This window comes from Dermacentor silvarum, chromosome 9, assembly GCF_013339745.2.
Source record: "Dermacentor silvarum isolate Dsil-2018 chromosome 9, BIME_Dsil_1.4, whole genome shotgun sequence".
Lineage (NCBI taxonomy): Eukaryota > Metazoa > Arthropoda > Arachnida > Ixodida > Ixodidae > Dermacentor > Dermacentor silvarum.
The window spans coordinates 81743656-81758574 of NC_051162.1; the positions used below are offsets into that span (position 1 = coordinate 81743656).

At 46.7% G+C, this 14919-nt stretch overlaps 1 protein-coding gene across 1 annotated transcript in view; it reads left to right on the forward strand.

The window, feature by feature from the left end:
- The window catches only part of LOC125939849 (uncharacterized), a 397438-nt gene extending 383078 nt beyond the window's left edge, over positions 1-14360 (forward strand). Inside the window, exons 2-5 of the mRNA XM_049655335.1 lie at positions 6164-6339; positions 7070-7096; positions 7953-8032; positions 14245-14360. Coding sequence (XP_049511292.1) covers positions 6164-6339; positions 7070-7096; positions 7953-8032; positions 14245-14360 — 399 coding nt within the window. The remainder of the gene's footprint in view (positions 1-6163; positions 6340-7069; positions 7097-7952; positions 8033-14244) is intronic.
- The last annotated feature ends 559 nt before the right edge of the window (positions 14361-14919 follow it).

Consider the following 14919-nt stretch of genomic DNA (forward strand, 5'->3'; position numbering starts at 1 on the left):
GAGGGCATGGGATCCAAACCCGGCAACAGCGGCCGCATTTCAAAGGGGATACAATGCAAAAACGCCTGTGTACCGTGCTATGGGTGCAAGGTAAACGGTCATCCTGTGCATGGTACAGGTCGTCAAAATTAATTCGAACTCCCTCACTGCGGCGTGCCTCATAATCACATCGTGAGTTTGGTTAGCAAAACGCAAGAATTTAATTTTTAGGAGTTGTATCTAAAGTTGATTTACGCTGTGGCAAAGTCTACATCGGCCAAACACGCCATTGTATGTAAAGGACCGCTTGTGACCGCATGCCTTGTCAATTAACAACAGCAAAGTATTGCATCTGCCGTATAATTGCAAAGATTGCACGTGTGAACGAGTTCTGGTGAGCACAGCGGCTCCATAACGTAAACCTATTCCAATCTTTTATTATTATTATTATTATTATTATTATTATTATTATTATTATTATTATTATTATTATTATTATTATTATTATTATTATTATTATTATTATTCTCTCCTGCACGTCAAATTCACGTAACCGCCGATGCAAGCATCGCGCGGTGATCCTCACCGCGTTTTCAACCACCCAATCAAACGCACTTACGGGAGGTCAAGTTTTTTGCGTTCAAAACGAACAGCAATGCCTACCTTGACAGGTTCTTTTTGTCTAATTCACGGACGAGAGGGGACGAGAGAGATAACTGAATGAGGATGGCGGTGTCGGCGTCTGCGATTGACCGGCTTCCCCTTCCTTAGCTTGCGGTTGCTGAACGAAAACCGCGGCGGCGTGCAAAGGAAGGTTAATAATGCCGCCAAAACAGATCCTCAGCGAAGAATAGCTGGCTGAGCGATGTCGTTTAAGTGTCGGAAGGGCTCGAAAAGGTTATACTAGCATGGAAAATTATTATTATATGCAAATAAATTCATTTTCCCCTGCAGCTTCGGGTAGCCAGTGCCAGAGTGACCGGCGCCCAGCGATCATCTATTCCTTTCGGAACCGGGTAGTCTTCGGCTATTAAAAAAAATTGTTCTTTGGATTAATAATGCATCTTTCATGCGTAGGCGTAACTGTGACGTGGTGAGATTTGGCTGTTTTGCGATGTCGCGTGACAGGCAGGCTAAGTGGTTGCAGGCCGAAAACTTCTGACCAATAAAGGATGGCTAATGGCGCGAAAGGCGTAGAATCAGAAATAACTTTTTTGTTCAGTCTATCATGCATATAAAGTGTGTACACGACCTGGCAGATGAGTTCTCGCTGTTTTCGTGAGGTCGCGGGACAGACAGGCGAAGTGAGGGTGTCCCCAAAAAATTTCACCGATGATTACGATACTTCCTAATGCGGAATTTCAGCGCAGCTGAGGAGGAGGAACAACCGTTTATTTAAACCAGCAGTTTAGTTGGCCGGGCCTAGGCCTCCCACGTGGTGACATCGAGGTCTTGCCTCTTCGCCGCCTCGGAGGCTTGCTGGGTAGCCCAGCGTTGGCCATCGAGGTGGGAGCTGCGCAGGGCAGCGTGCCATCTCGACGAGAGAGTCACGGTATTATTTGTCGGAGATTGGTTTTTGCATTCCCATAGCATGTAGGGAAGCGATGCTGCCTGAGTCCTACAGATCTTGCAAATGTTACTAGGGTAGGTGTCTGGGTAGATCCTGTTGTAACGTGTTAGTGAGGGGTACGTGTTTGTCTGTAACAGGCGAAGGGTGGTTGCCTGTGCTCTGTTTAGCTTGTGATGAGGGATGGGGAATGTTCTTCTGTTGAGATGGAATGATTTCGTAAGGTCGTTGTAGCTGGTGAGGCGATCGCGTTCCGCTCGTGCACCTGCGTTGTCTCCGGCATGGTTTACAAGGCCTCGTTCTACGGAGTGAGCGACCTCTTTGAGGTTGGTGAGGTACAGAGGTACGTTTCCAACGTGCGCTAGGATCCAGACGAGAGTGATTTGCTTTTCAAGTGAGTGAGGAGCTTGGTGTAGGATGCGTAGCGCTTGTTTTGAAATACGACCTTTGATGTAATTCGTGATTGCCATGCGGGAACCTCTCACGATGGTGTGGCAGTCCAGATCGAGGGTGGCCAGGGCAATGGCCCCTTCCTCGGCCGTCTCAGCGTTTTGGGTTACCATGCTGGCGGCATGTTTGAGCGAGCCGCCTACTGTGGTAGCCGCGGCGAAGCGGTGCCCGTCTTGATATTCACATGCGTCGACGAAGGTGACGCCCGTGGTGTCGCCATAGGCTTTAATGAGAGAGGCAGCCCTTGCCTTCCGACGTTCTTTATTGTAGTCCGGGCGCATGTTTTTGTGGATATAGTCGGCATGTAGCCAAGTCGGTACGTTGCGTGGAATTGGGTATTTGTCTCCATGTTGACGGTGGTAGGTGATGCCGAGTTTAGTTATAATGTGCCAGCCCGTTTCTGTGAGGGTGAGACACTCCAGATGAGACCGACGCTGTGCTTCGATTAATTCGTTTAGGGTGTTATGGAGTGCTAATTGGAGTAGAAGTTCAGTGCTGGTGTTGTTTGGCAGTCCTAAGGCTAGCTTGTAGGCCCCGAGTATAATGATGTTCAATTTAGTCTTTTCTGCTTTGTACCAGTTATGGAAGGCGGTGACGTACGTGATGTGACAGATGACTAACGATTGAACAAGGCGGATGAGGCTTTCTTCCTTCATGCCCTGTGGCCGATTGGTTACCCGTTTCAGCATCCGCGACGTATTGGCCGTCTGTCGCAGGATCTTGAATATAGCTGTTGAATTTGCGCCGTTGGCTTCGATGGTCATGCCGACAACCCGGATAGTGGAGACCACGGGTATGGTTCCACCATCCCTCATGTGGAGTTGTATTTCCTCGTAGCGGCGTTTATGCGTAGATCGTAGTGGTATTCAGCGCAGCTGAATACGTTTTTATTTGCTATATATTGGCTAGCGCGAACAATCTATCTTGTGCGGCACGTTCTACACGGAGCGAAGTGTGGCGTTACTGTCTCGCTGATCGGGAGATCGCGAGAAATGGCGCGTGGCTGACGCGTAGGTGCAATTCACAGCACCCACCGCAGACAGACCTCCGCTCATGCAGTGCTTTCGTGAACAGACGGCGCGTAGAGTACCTGAATGTGTGCGCCTCCGAGAACGGAGGGGAGGCGAGCGAGCGCATCGAGGCACCCTAACGACGCGAGCCCCTAAATACCCTAGAGAGGATATTACATAGGGGTCTGGATCAGTGCATTCGGTTCGTGTCTGTGGTAATACAATAAATTGTAAACATATTATGGTGAAATCCTAACGGTAACCTACCCATTGGAAATCAAGCAATGAAAGTACAACGCAAAGAAAAGTTTGCAAGTAAGAAAAGGCACACTACAAGCACAATACAAAATAAGCTAAAGAATATAATACAACGCATGTGCACTGAATAAAAGGATGAAGGAGTGGAAAAGAAATACTTGTGTGGGTAAATAATACGCAACTAATGCCAAGGATCACAAAGCAAAATATGCAGAAAAATGGGTAAGGTATTGGTAAAGTGGAACAGATTGCTTGGAAATTGGAATAAGTATAATAGTTCAATTTAGGTGAATACAAATTGTGAAAGAAAAACAAAGAAGGTAAAATAATAGTATTTTTGTTGTTGTTACATGTGAGAGCATTTCTTTCATTATATATATATATATATATATATATATATATATATATATATATATATATATATATATATATGTATATACATGTATATATAGGGCGTCCCAGTTCTCACGCCGCACGTTTTAGAAAAAGAGGAACGGTGTTACGCGAAGCAAACCTAGTGCGTATTGTTTCCAGTGCGGTGGAGTAGCCGCCAGTAATATTTTCGTTACGCAGATTTAACTAACTAATTGTAATTAATTATCTAACTCGAGGAGTACTGTCCTAGTTGTCAAAGTATCAATGAGAAAATTGTGGAGCAACATAAAAAATTCCCAATACAGCTTTCTGTTGCTCAATACGTGCTACATAATTGTCTTTCCGAGTGTGAAAGGAGCCCGCGAATACATGCAGAGTGCCTCGAGCCACCAGTCGCGCGGCAATTCTGTGTGTATTCGTGGGCTCCTTTCACACTCGGAAAGACACAATTATGTAGCACGTATTGAGCAACAGAAAGCTGTATTGGGAATTTTTCATGTTGCTCTACAATTTTCTCTTTGATACTTTGACAACTAGGACAGTACTTCTCGAGTTAGATAATTAATTACAATTAGTTAGTTAAATCTCTGTAACGAAAAAGTTACTGGCGGCTACTCCACTGTACTGGAAACATTACGCATAAGGTTTGCTTCGCGTAACGCCGTTCCTCTTTTTTGAAATACTGCTGCCTGATAGCTGGGAAACCTTGTATATCAGTCCATTTGGTCACTGTGCAGTAATCCATAGATTCTGTTACTTGGTTTTGTTAGCTTCTGTAGCAATGTGCGATAGATTGCGAATGATTGCAATCCACTACACTGCATGGTATGAATGAAGTTGCAGAAGGATCACAGTGGCATGTTTGGAGTTTAATTTTGAACAGGTGGGCGCTGTGAAGACTTGAATCTTGGTAAAGTTTGCGAAAGAGTGAAACGCGTGTGATTTTGCGACTATGGGAGAAGCTTTCTAACTGAGTGCGACTTCTTAGTGCCATGATGCTAAACTAAGGTGAGTAATCAGCAAATATAAACAGCCTACATGTCGCGGTTTTGTACGGATTCAATGTTATGAGTTAGATATGCCTAATATGGGGTCCCAGATGGTGGAGGCATATTCTATTTTCACACGAACAATTGTAAACGCGTGGAGAGTTACTCGTTTACAGCGTGCAAGGCAGCGACCAGCGTAGACGGATACGTTACGTGGGCGACGCTATGATGACAGAAATTTTACCCGCTGTATATAACTCAGCACGTTGAACATTGCCCATAGCAGGGCGGCGATCAGCTATTGGCGCTGCGCCGGCACAGAAGTGCTCAACGAGCGCTTTTTGTTTGGTGAAGGCATGAAGGCCATAGTCTGTGCGCTCGCTTCAGTGCACCCTAACTGAAGACCAGCTCCAGGATTCTACTTGCCATTCTCCTCCACAACAACTACCTACTCCACCCACGCCATTTGCTCCCGAAACAGTACTGGCTCATCCACGTCCACCAGGTTCTAGCGCTGTGGCAATTCTCAAACCACTGCTAACGACAACGCCACCATTGTATAATGCACCTTCGGCAGGTCGCCCAGATCACATCTGTGCACATCTGTGCCTTTCACACAGTTCCAGCAAAATTGCCAAACATTTTTGTATCTTCCAGGCGTGCTTACCTCCACCAACTGTTTTCACCAGCCAAGTAGCTCCTACATGCTCCAATTTCGCGAAGTATACGCGCTGCTATACAACAATAACGAGCCGCGACAATTGACCTCAGTCATTGTGTATATATATATATATTCAAATATATATTCAAATTCTTGGGCCGCAATAGATTTCCTGAGGTGCGGTGCAACGAATCAAGTCTTTGGACGTCTGTTTACCATCATTGCATGTAATTTCGTGCACACGCACTTCATCGGTTGGGTAGAGCACATATAGAACATAGAAACTTGAGAAAACACTTTTCTCTTGCGCGACGATTGCCATTCCGAACCGTTATTGACCACACTTTTGTGGCAATATATGGGGACACAGCATTATGACGCTGTTACATTCCAGCCGGCCTCTTCAGGCACTAAAATAAGGTCACTGTGTTGTTTAAACAATTTTTGGATAACTCTAATGCCAGTTTAATATTGCTTCGAAACGTGCACTGCGATTCCCAACATATGGCAGGCCAGTAGAATGACACCAACCGCTTGTGAACGTTGTTCATTAATTTTCCTTGGGATGCCCGTGACAGCATTAACAATTCGAGATGAGGTATCTCTGGCGAAAAACATTTACAGTGCATTTGGAATGCAAGAGCAGAGTAGCCAAGCTTTTCATTCTTTCTATCAACAGCACAGCAAGAAAAAAATTCAGTTTTTTTTTTTTTTTTAGTGAGATGAATGCCAGTTTTTTGCGCACGATACGTGCATCACTCGTCAAATTTTTTAAATTATTAGGCTGAATGACGGGATTGTTCTCGGAGCATTTTGTTGTGGTAAGATTGGCAAGTCATCTACAGCTTCATTTTTTGTTTCATTTCTCTCACAGGTACTGAATACAACTGAAGATCTTTGGCTGTACTGGGAAACTTCGAAAAATGATTATGCTGAAGTCCTAAAAGATTTTACGATCAACGAGACTATGACTTGCATCCGTAACCGGATGAAGAGTATTTCGTGGGAAAATTACTACTTCCAGCAGACTTATCTGCTGCAGGGCAAAATGTGAGTCACATCTCTATGAATGGAATGTAAAAACAGTTCTTCTTTCTGGGGTTTTACGTGCCAAAACCAGTTCTGATTATGAGGCACGCCGTAGTGGAGGGCTCCGGGTTAATTTTGACCACCTGAGGTTCTTTAACGTGCACTACAACGCAAGCACACGGGCGTTTTTGCATTTCGCCTCCATCGAAATGCGGCCGCCGCAGCCGGGATTCGATCCCGCGACTTCGTGCTCAGCAGCGCAACGCCTTAGTTGACTGAGCCACCCCGGCAGGTGAATGTAAAGAAAAAAAGTTACATTGCGTATTGAATTCAAAACGCGATTTATGAAGTGGCTCATCTACTGTGGCGCAGTGAAAATCCTTGCGCGACAGACATGAAAATGAAAGTATGAATTGTGAAAAACAATATGTTACGCTTCAAAATGCATGTGTTTCTATATCTACTTTTTCTTCGAAAAGTAAAAGTAACAGTTCTTTTAACATGGAGGTACGCCATGTTTAAATATATGTAAGACCACCGAAATTCCTTCCATATTATCTATTTGGTTTGATTATTGAGTTTGAAAATTTCACCAAAATTACTCTGCTCATGTTTTTTTTTACTATCGAGAACATCAATGTTTGTTTCATTAGAATATTATCGCCTTGGCCTGAGAACGTCGTTCGTGAGGTGTTAAACTGTTTACGTGTTTCTTTCATTCGTTTATCGATAATTCTTGCTGATTTTTCAGACGTGGTGACTCGGTGCCCCCCGTAACGTAAGCTACCATACTTTTTATAGTTTTGTATGTTCCAAAATTATGCCTGCAATGATTGCAACCCAATTAACAAAAAAATATTATTTAGAAAGCACCACAATGTAAACGCTTCGTTAAAGCAAATTTATTTTTATAAGAATATAAACATTTCTTCTCAGCATGTTAAAGACAAGTGTCTCTAAACCTCAAATAAATTGCACATTGCCTAGTGGTTACGACGCTCACTTTGGAACCGGGGGTACGCGGGTTCAAATCCCGCATCAGCAAGGAAGTTTACTTTAATTTCTTTCTTCGTAGTTTCTTGTTACGCACCACAAATTACGGCTGGCTTAATCAGGTTCGCTGTTAAAAGGGAAAGAGAGAGAAGCGCAGCATCCGAATTACGCGTATGTCATCGTTGACATGCACCAGGGCTCCATGCAATTTTGATGCCACCTCAGGCTTCGCGGTGGTGGAGCTCGATGGTGCCGCGTGTTCTCAGGACAGCGCGCAAGAGGAGTCTCGCTGCAGCGCACGCCTATACATCACTCGTTTCGACGGTGGCAATGCGATGTGTGTGGCTATGTTGATTGATTCAATGCTAATGCATTAGCTTCAACAGCCATCGTGAGATGGGTTCTGCTGATTTTTTTTATGTATACGCCCATACTCTGGCGAGTACCTCAGCAAACTTTATACCTGAAAGATACTTGAGCAGGATGGCGTATAAAAGTTGCGAACCGCTAAGCATCACTCAAAGCCCTTGCGAATAGACTTAGCAAATTTATGCACTGTTCACACAAAAAAGTGCACTTTCTCATGACCACCCCTCAGCCCTTCCTCACGTACTTTACTCGTGATTCGTCATGGTTTTCAGTGAAACCGAAGATTACAAAGGGGTATTTGTAAACGACACAAATCCGCCTAAATCCATGACAGTGTACGACGACGATGAAGGTGAGTAAAACAATTCGACATCTAAATATGTAAGGCCTTTAAGGTAATGTTTCATAGTTTGCCTACATTATGCATACGCCAATCGCTTCTACGCATCCTGCGCTATGCTTTCGTTATACTATGCTTTGATGGCTTATGATTGATGGCCCCGAAATGTTACAAATGCTAAGAAAGAACACGCATTGTGGATCAAACTTTCGTGTAGCGTCGCTCTGTACAATACGCTGCTGGAAAGCTTACGTTATGCAATATGAAGCATTTCTTTGATCAGTCAGAGCCATGGTCAAACGCGAGTGCGCTCAAGGTCGCACAGTTTGCCACCGATGCACGCACGCCCGAGGCACCCGCTCGCTCGGCGCTACTGGCTCAGGGCCTCCTTTCACCACTCATGTCGAAGTGGCAAGGATAGCGAGGCAGGAGGCGAAGCGAAGAGTTGACAAGATACGCGCGGCCGTGGAGCGCGAAACAGAAGAGAGGCAACCTGCGGCCGAGGAGTAGCCAGTGCCTCGCCTGGAAGCGTGAACAAGAAAAAAAAACGCGAAAGCTTGCACTAGGCCGCGCGAAGCTCAAGAAACAGCGAAGCTGGCCGATTGATTGCGTCTCTAGGTTGTGGCTAGGTTGAATTTGGCTATGTCGAGGTTTAAACTTGAAGGCCTATACTCGTGTAGCTAGGTTGAACTTTGTAGTAGCTAGGTTCGGCCTTGGCTGCGCCTGAGTTCCAATGCCGACACCGCGTTCCACCGCGTTGCAATGCCGACAACGCGTTCTAGCAGACCAGCTCCGCGAATGCGTCTCTCTCTCTCTCTCTCTCTCTCTTGGACTTACGGCCGTCACAGCGCGTTGTGTTGTATTCTGCTTGTTTCGGTTTAGAATTGATTCTGACTACTGGCGCCCCGTCGCGCCTAATGTTGTATTCAGCGCTAACGATGATCCCTTCCCCTCTCCGAATAAAGTGAGTCGTCGTTTGGTCCCTAACAGAAGAAGTCGTCTCGCTTTCTCTGCGGCGCTTAGCGCCTCGGCCGTTAGGCCTCACTGCGTAGGTCATGCGCGTCCGGCCGTCTCGCCGTGCGAGGACCCGACACCCCGTCTAGAAGACGCGATACCACATCATGGCGACTCGGTATTACCACACGTTGCATAGCGCAGCTTCCAACACCGACAGAGGGAGAGAGATTGTGGTTGTGAAGAGGAAGAAGCGCTACACCGCGTTTCAATGCTTGGCGCTGAGCCGTGCTCCCTCAAGGGCTGCAGAAGATAGCGCCAACCTTTCCCTTTCCCTCAAGAACCACTTATCATCAATGCCCACACCGCGTTCGACCGCGTTGCAATGCCCACAGCACGTTCCAGCTGACCCATTCCGTGAATGCGTCTCTCTCTCTTACGTTCATTTTCTTTATCTCTCTCCGGAGCATAGCGTGCTAAAACCTATTCTTCACCTCGCAGAGCATTGGCACGAGCGCGTGCGAATGCGCCAGCTGTGGACGAAGACGACGATGCTCTAACGCAGTCATATGGTTCGCATAAATGCATGTTCTGCAAGCGTGGCTGTATAGCCTAGTGGTGACGACGCTCGTCTTGGGACCGTGGGTACGCGGGCTCGAATCCCGCCTCGGCAAGAAAGCTTATTTCATTGTTGATGACGATATTTTTTTATACGAACCACAAAATACGACTGGCTTAAACAGCTTGGCTGTTAAAACGACGTGCGGCCGAATAACAGTGCGACTTGCCTAGCGTATGACAGCCGAACATCTCGGCGAGTCTAAGCGGCGCCGATTGGAGGACTCGCTCTTGCGGCGCACTGACGCATATATGCAGAAGTTCTTCGTCGAAGATGAGTTTTGTGCGGCGTGCAGGGTCTGCGACCGTGACTTGCTCTGATTGGACGTCGCCAGAGTGTCGCGGCCCTCGAGCGACCAGTTCCCTGGTAGGACGTGAGTTCGTTTGGACTGTGTGCCACGTGCAAGGGTTCCGCGAACAGGACCACTATCCCACGTCTGTATCGAAGCAACATATTCTCGTACCCTTATACTACCAACCCGCCGTGGTTGCTCAGTGGCTATGGTGTTGGGCTGCTGAGCACGAGGTCGCGGGATCGAATCTCGGCCACGGCGGCCGCAATATCGATGGAGGCGAAATGCGAAAAAAAACACCCGTGTACTTAGATTTAGGTGCACGTTAAAGAACCCCAGGTGGTCGAAAACCCCTCAACGAGATTACCGAGCGCCTGGTGTCGCTGCGTAATCCGTTCATACAAGGGAGGCGTTGCATGCATGGTGGCCAGTTTGCAATCGTCAGCCAAATCGTTAAAATTCTGACCGACGTGGAGGGGATGGTCTGCTGGGTGCCGCATGAATTAGAAAACACAAAATAAAAAGTTACTCAAAAGCACATGTACAGTTGCATCGTAGGCTTTCGGATACGCATCGCATTGGTTTACGAGTAGATAATCATCGAGGATGGTTACTGCTGTAATTTATTCGTTGTCCTTTGCCAGGCATCACTAAATTCACAGCACGCAAGAACTCAACAATGCGCAAAAGCACACAGCCTACACGCGATTTAACTAAAGGAAAAGCAACCTTTTATTTGCGACTTACGCTTCCATTTCGTTAAAGAAATAGTTGTTTACATGAATGAGTGAATGAAACGCTTAATGAATTACCAATTTGGTATTTCACATCACGAGAGCCGCGCTGGAAGCTGTGTTTGTTTGGTTAATTTTTTTCCCACAAAAAGTGCATGAGCAGGACCGCCCCAGAGAAGAACTTCTAAATTCCACTTTAAGATTATATTGACCAATAAAACAGACCTGGCAAAAATTTGCAAGCCAGCGAAATACAAATATATGTTAAAGCTTTACAGCTGCAAATTAGGCAGCCAACGGCATCATTTTATTATACTGTTAGTGGCATATCATATCTGAAAAATTTGCATACCTGGGTTTGAGCGGAAGTGCTTTCAGTTTTAGCAAAACACAGAATTCGTATTTATTACACCACTAAATATAAGTGTGCATGTTTTCGAATAGTGAAATTTCTCGTCAAACCGTTTAGAAAGATTTAAAAATACGACCGTCATTGATCCAGATTGTTATATATAGGCAATATAAATTCTTCTGTTTCCAAGAACAGCGCCTGGTAAAAGAATGAGGCTTATATACATCATTTGGCACATGTGAGTTCGCAACAGGACGCCAGGACAGCTGAGAAGCTTGTAACTGAGAATTTATCTAGAATGTTTTGTTCGTTGCCGGAGAAGTGTGATATAATGCACTGCATTTTGTTTAACGGAATACAAAGTTGGTGAAACGACTAATAATAACATCCGGACAAGGAGTTCCAATAAGTGATTATGGTTAGGGCAGCTGCTACGGTCACCGGCGGTAACTGCCATAGTAATTCTCAGTACACGACGTGCATGAGCAAAGGTCATAACATGTCCCGTATCGCTGTACCGTATCGTGCAGTGAGCAAAAATAATACTCTCTAGTGTAGCCAATAATCAGCCAGTTACGCCCGTAAATATACACCGCTGCGCAAGAATATTGCCTGTTACGCTACGTAGCTTCTACCGTGTTGCAGACAGCTTGCGAGATGGAGTATAGACGAGTGGCTCAGCACGTACGAGCATGTCAGCAAACAGAATGGCTGGGATCCAACTATAATGCTGGAAAACGTCATATTTTACCTCCGCGGAACTCCTCGCGCCTAGATTGGGACCCACAAGGACGATCTCACTAGCTGGGACACGTTCAAGCAGCAGCCCCACGACCTTTTCGGCAACCCGTTTGGCTGACAGCTTGCCGCCAAGAAACAACTGGCGTACGTACACAGACGCCAATTGCGCCTTATTGGTCGCGCATACAAGCATTGCTGGCCTTGTGTCTACAAGCTGAACATAAGATGTCTAAGGCTGACAAGATCGCCCACATTTTGAAGTATGTCACGGACGACGCGTTCAATCTGCTCGTCTGCACCAACGGGACCACCATTGGCAGTCGGATCAAAGATTGCCGTCGTCTGGAGCAATCGAAATGACCGCGCATCTTGCCTCAGTTCGAACGTCTGCCGAATACCGCTGCAACGCTATCCTTCGAGGCAACTCTTTGCCCACCATCCACATCAGACAACGTGGCATGCATCGTCCGCCGAGAAATCTAGGCCGCATATCCGGCTTCTTATAAACCCGCGATATCCGACCCCTCGGCGCTGGCTGTTTCATTGATCCAGGCCGTTGTTCGCCACTAATTGGAGAACAGCCGATGATAAACCTCTCTGTTTCTGCTGCAGCCGAGCTGGACCCATTGCTCGCTACTACCACAGTCAGTGGCCCTCTCAATCACCTAGCCCATTTCCCACTTACCCTGGTCCCTTTCGTAGTGCAAGCCGCTATCCGCCCCGCACCGAATCCTCTGCACCCAATGTCCGTGTCGGAGGTACCCGCTACGCCTAGTCGGCGGTGCAGATGGAACTGGGACCACAGGCCGCGAAGCAATCTCGGCGTAAGAAGGTGCACAAGCAGGCGCAGGGGACCGGGCATGTGTGACACTTGGCATGGACGCCAGTTCCTCTTTAATGATCTCTCGCAAATTGGGAGGAGGAGCGCGCAAAGACGCAATGACGTTGTTGGCTGGAGCATTGCCGTGAAGCTCCTCTCGCACAATGATGCGGATGAGCGTTCGCAATTCGTCGTTGTCGGTAAGGTGAGCGTCGCAGGAGGCGCGTGGAGGACGAAAGGAGCAGATCGTGGCAAGTCGTTGGCAAGTCGTCATAATGTCACTAACGTAAGTGGGGTTCTGAATAACAAGGGCGTGAAAAGCAATGGAGTTGATGCCCTTCAGGATATGGCAGATACGTCCCACTTCGGGCATGTCACTCTGAGCGCGACGGCAGCGAGCCAGAACGTCTTCAATGTAAGAGGTATAGGATTCCTTGGCTCCCTGGATGCGGGTAGCGAGCTTCTGTTTCGCTACTTCGGAACGCCCAGCAGATGTGCGAAATATCAATCGCAGCTGCGCAGTAAATGCTGGCCAATCAGGGAACTCACGTTCATGCTTGAAAAACCAAGTTTGGGCGACCTGCCCCAGGTAGAAGGAAACATAGCAGAGCTTGTGTGACTCGTCCCAATGGTTGCAAGCGCTCACCCTGTCCTACTGGTCAAGCGAGTCTTCCACGTCTTCGCCGCGAAGGCCAGAAAAAACCTGAGGGTCGCGCTGCGGTGCGGTGACGGACCAAATTGGCCCAGCTGGTGGAGCTGGGGTGGTGACAGCAGTGGATGCGGTGGTTTATGCCATGACTGGTAATGGCGAGCACAACCTTCGACCAGAGCGGAGCTCCAGGGGTGACCGGTAGAGCAAGAGGACGGGGATATCAACGCACGCTCCACCACTTGTGAGACGACGCCCGGGACGAAGGCAGAGCTCTTGTCACACAGCGCGAGACAGCCCACGAACACCAACCCAACAAAATGATGATGATTATGAGGATGGGTATATACACAGGAAGACGATGATGAACTGCACAGTAAGCTCTCACAATATATATATATATATATGTGTGTGTGTGTGTGTGGTGTGTGTGTGTGTGTGTGTATGTGTGTGGGTGTGTGTGTGTGTGTGTGTGTGTGTGTGTGTGTGTGTGTGTGTGTGTGTGTGTGTGTGTGTGTGTGTGTGTGTGTGTGTGTGTGTGTGTGTGTGTGTGTGTGTGTGTGTGTGTGTGTGTGTGTGTGTGTGTGTGTGTGTGTGTGTGTGTGTGTGTTCACGCACACTTAGGCATTTGCATCCATAAGCATAAGTTGATCATTTGGCCCAAGAATAGTAAATATTTTAGTACCTTGTATATTTTTGCAAGGACTCTACAGTACTAAGTTATTCTAACGCGATAACGCGATACTCAGAATACCAGGCTTTCGAAGTTTTTTTCTGTGCCACTGCTGAGAGCTGGGTGATCGCTGTAGGACTGTAGGCTGTAGGACCATGCGTCACAAAGGTTCTCGCTTTCGTCGCATACTACGATGCACCAGCTCGGTGTCCCCAGAAGCCACGGTGCCCTAAAAAATGCCGGTAGTCATACGCTCCGAGCATCGCGTTTCAATCACTTAGCACTGCACTTTCACTGTGGACTAAAAATATGTTCACTTTCCACTTTGCCGCGCATATCATAACCAAAAGAACGGAAGCTCTCATTACTCAAACGGTTTCTCTTTTACAGAACCCCCAATGCCAGTGAAGCGCATGACTCTCCAGTACACTGAAGATGACGGTACTTTCGGATGTAGCGTGTTTTTCACCTTTCCTGTAGACAATGCCATTACAGACAGTAAGTGATATAATGCTTGTTGACTAAGCTGTTTTGATAGGGCGGCGCCTTTACTATAAGCCCCATATTTTAACGTAGCGACTCCTAATATCTTGGTGCCTAGAAATTTCTCAAGCGGCTAATATACTAAAGGCCTCATTTATATTATCCTTCCTACATTCCTGGAAATGCAATACCTTTTCTCAGGTATGTCGACTTACCTGCCGTCAGGCATTTAGTTTCGCTTATCCAACCCTGTAATACGTAAGCCACTAAAGGACTGACATATTTCGTATCGAACCTAACTGGCGTTCCAGTTAGGTTCTTAACAAAACATCGCTTTATGCATTGAAGCACAAAATTACTGGAACGCCAATGCATTTCTCCGCAAAGTTCGGGAATTAATATCTCGAAACTGGTGCCATCCGGAGAATTGATTCTAAGGGGATCCGCCTTGCGAATTCCACGGCTGCAATTTGTAATTTGCAATATGGGCCATCAGGTAATTGTTAAAAAACGTAATTAGTGATTTTTTCTTAATTAGTCAATTATGCATTTTAACTTTTTGTGCAAGTAATGTCCGCCTCT